We start from the raw sequence: 4,013 nt of genomic DNA on the forward strand, positions 1-4,013 counted from the left end.
AAAGGGTGAAATGTCACACTCAGAGATCACACAGCAAAGCTGGGAGTGAAGAAGAATTCCACCTGTGTCACAAAAATGTCAATGAGCCAAAAATAGACAAAATCCAACTCTGAAAACACAAAAATGTGCTACCTCTGTCTCTGTTATTTAGGAAACACACACACGCACATATATATGTGCACACATATGTGCACAAATGCCAATAAAATAAGGCACAGAGTGATTTACCAGGAATCCCAGACCTTTTATAGCAAATCAACACCAGATGTGATGCATGATGTAGCTTATGGTTGCAGATATTAATATCTGTCAACACTTTTTCCAAAATCATCAAGTGTTCTTTATTACAAAACCACCAACAACCAACACACACACCAAGACACACTCACACACACACATACGCTGAGGCTTCTGTTAATGATACAGGAAGCAGCTGAAAAATTTGTGCTGACATAAACCCAGGTCTGCAGAGTAATTTTTAAGACAGAAAATCATTCAGGGGAAATGAGCCTAAATCCATACCTCTCTGGGTTTTATGCCAGATTCCGTAGCCATATTTCACAGGCCTCAGGGAATCCCTCTGATGGAGCAGAGCCTCACTATAGTACAGTACAGTGTTGGGAGTGGGTGGGACTCTGCGTGTACTGTAACTTCTGTCAATAATGTGCCTACAGAAATAGCTTCGGAGGGATTACCTCATATTATCACACCTGTGACATCTATTAAATCATCACTGACATCCATTTTCCTTCTACTGCAGAGGGAAGTCAATCACAACCGTCAAGGCTTTTTTTTCTTCCCATTTTCTGGTTTGTTTAAAAATCAAAAAATCTGATGGAAAAGATAATATTTCATACACTTTTCATGCACTTTACAAATCCATTCTCAGTAAATCATCTTGATTAATGGCATACTTCTGCATCACTGTCACTAGGTTTTAGGGATTTATTTACATGGAAATGTGCTGTTCTCCTTAAGCAGACTGTGGTACTGTCAAATTTTCACAAGTATTACTGCTAATGTTTAGCTATTTTCTTACAACTTTAAGATATATTTTGGTAAAAATAAATATTTTTGTTATCTTAAAGATATTTTTCTACCTTTTATTTGTAGTTATTTACTGATGTTTTTGGATATACTTATATTTATAGTTATGTTTAGCTAAGTTTAATCAAATTCTTAGTCATTCATGTGAACCTACTTGTATTTGCTTTGTTCAGAGCCAATGATGGAGCTTTTAACATGGGCTGTTTTTACCTGTAACTCTTTTATTTATATATTTTATTTTAATTATTTTATATGGCATTAAAATAAGCACAAATTAATGATGAGTCATGAAATATAAAGTCTTCTTTAATTTAAAATAAAATAAAACTTAATTTTTAAAATAAAAAAAAGTCATATCAAGTTCTCACTTTTCTACCATTTTTTTCTCCTTCACTCTAGAGCAGCTTGTCTGACAGTTATTCTTCAGCACAGGAAGAAACAAGCATTGTTCAATTCACCATGCAACCAAAATGTTGCTACAATTTGTGTCATGATGACTCAGAGCATACTTTCCACCAAGAGAATTAAAATGGCCCCATATTTTCACATTTTTTAACGTTTTTAGACATGTTCCTCTGTTTTTAAGTCATGAGAGATAAGAGAACAAATCTATACAAGGAGGTGGTTTTGCTGAATCAGAAGAAGAAGAAGTAGAAGATTACAAAAAAGACAGAAGAAGAGGAAGAAGAAGAAGGAGAGCTGTGTGGTTGTATGAATGATGGGAAAAGAGAAACCAGTGGAAAAAAGGAAAGCAGTATAAGAGAAATTCATTTGATGTTGACACTGGTGATAAGCTAAAGACAAAGATAAACTAAATGTAGAAAAGCTACTTGCTTAAATGATACTTTAACAAAAATTTCCTTTGTTGGTCAAAATGTTTGATTTCAGCATACTGTGGTGAGAGCCTTTGATGGAACCATTAGTTATCACTCACTTTGCATGCAGAGTCCGTCGGTACAGTTCTGTGACTGAAGCACGAGTCCTTCGCAGTCCTTTCCTCCATTTTTAGGAGCAGGGTTGTTGCACTCCCTCCTCCTCCACTGGGTACACTCTGTCCCACAGGCGGACCACTTACTCCACTCTGTCCACACACCATCCACTACAGAAGGAGATGAAGGAAAGGAGCCAAAGGGTTAGAATCTCCAGAAAAGGCAGAATAGATTAGAAGAAATATTGTCCCTGTTTCTACCCAGACCTCCTCTAAGTTAATAAAGTGTAGAGTGTACAGTGCATGGAGTTATGCAGCAGAAGATGAACACAATGCAATACACTACAGGGGGAGACCAAAGCTAAAACAATGCAATAAAATAGAATATAGATATTATTCACTGAATTATTACATTTTCCAAAATAAATATAACCATGCCTCATAAACAATATGAATCTGAAATAAAATCACTTGGAATTTAAAAAAAAAAAAAAAACACATTTATGTTTATACTATCACAAATACATATATATAGAATATTGCTATGTTATAGATATTTATTTTATTTTATTATTGATGCCTTTATACTATTTATAGTACTACTGTTTATATTCATTATATTTATATATTGACTAATGTCTATTTATAATATTTTAATTTATTATACAATACTATCATATTTACACTATGACATATTAATTAATAATTATTGTTTTATCGTCACTATATAGTATAATATTATAATTCATTGTATTATAATAATATCATTCATATAATATTAACATGTGTTATTGTTGCTTTATATGATAATATAATTTCAATTTATAATAAAATAAACCATTATATTCATATAATAATGATATAATTATGTGTATTATATTACTTGTAATAATATATTATATAAAAATATATAATATATTTTTATTCTATGAAGATTCCAGTGTCCTGTGCCTTAAATGTTTGACATTTCCATATATGTCTATTCTGCTAGCATAATACTTATTTTGCTGCTGGTGTACATGTGACAAATAAAAGACTTGAGGAGAGTCACCTGTGCACATTGTGGTGCAGGACAGTCTCTGAATGGCCAGTCCTTCACAGGGCAGTCCTCCGTTCAGAGGTGCAGGATTAGTGCAACTTCTGGTCCGTTTCTGGAAACCTTTGCCACAGCGGCTGCTGCACACTGACCACTCTGTCCACGTGGACCAACCGCCGTTCACTGTAGGGACAGAGATCAGCCACTTAATTGAAGCATTGATCCATTTGCCCTTTATTAACCTTTCTGCAACTACCATGTAGGAGGGGCTGAGTTATTAGATTCAGAACTGGACCCAACAGGAAGCGGGTGCTTAGACATCATTCATGTCTCTTTGCTGGAACAGAAAGGCAAATTGCAGCAGGTAGGTTTATGTGTTTTACACCTGTTTTATTCAAAACTAATCCAAATAATGTAATTATTCTAATGGAAACACCTCAAACGTAAAGCTGTAGGTCAGACTTCACCTCTTTAGCATTAGTGGATTTTACACATTGCTGTGTAGCTTCCTATTGGCCTGAAGAACAAGAATTGCTTTCAAAATTTCGATGAAGTCAATAATCAATTCATTACGTGTTGAGCGTCAGACTTGAAGTTGAAGCTTCCACAAACACATGCTAGGTGCTGAGATGCTATTTAAGCTCACCATGCTTATGTTTCTTGACAGTTTACTAGAGCAACAGTAGCTGGCTGGTGGAATTATTGGATTATTGGATACAGCCATGTGTAAAGCATAATGTATTATTTTTACATCCACCATACAATACATTAAATGAATAGAGAGTGAGACTTAAATAATTCTTTTTTTCTTCTTTTTCTTTCAGCTTTGTCCATTGTTCAGGGGTTGCCACAGTGAATCATTGTTTTCCATCTCTCCCTGTTCTCTGCATCTTCGACTCCGACTCCAACTATCTGCATGTCCTCCCTCACTGCATCCATATATCTCCTCTTTGGCCTTCCTGTTTTTCTCCTACCTGGTAGCTCCATCTCTAACATTCTTCT

General features: G+C 34.9%; 1 protein-coding gene across 1 annotated transcript in view; it reads right to left on the reverse strand.

Annotated features, from left to right (window-relative positions):
- The window catches only part of LOC103398184 (netrin receptor UNC5C-like), a 215,439-nt gene that overhangs the window by 58,974 nt on the left and 152,452 nt on the right, over nucleotides 1–4,013 (reverse strand). Inside the window, exons 6-7 of the mRNA XM_008336705.3 lie at nucleotides 3,027–3,194; nucleotides 1,982–2,146 (exon numbers count right to left, since the gene is read on the reverse strand). Of these exons, the coding sequence (XP_008334927.2) occupies nucleotides 1,982–2,146; nucleotides 3,027–3,194 (333 nt within the window). The remainder of the gene's footprint in view (nucleotides 1–1,981; nucleotides 2,147–3,026; nucleotides 3,195–4,013) is intronic.

This window comes from Cynoglossus semilaevis, chromosome Z (assembly GCF_000523025.1).
Source record: "Cynoglossus semilaevis isolate Cse_v1.0 chromosome Z, Cse_v1.0, whole genome shotgun sequence".
NCBI classification, from domain to species: domain Eukaryota; kingdom Metazoa; phylum Chordata; class Actinopteri; order Pleuronectiformes; family Cynoglossidae; genus Cynoglossus; species Cynoglossus semilaevis.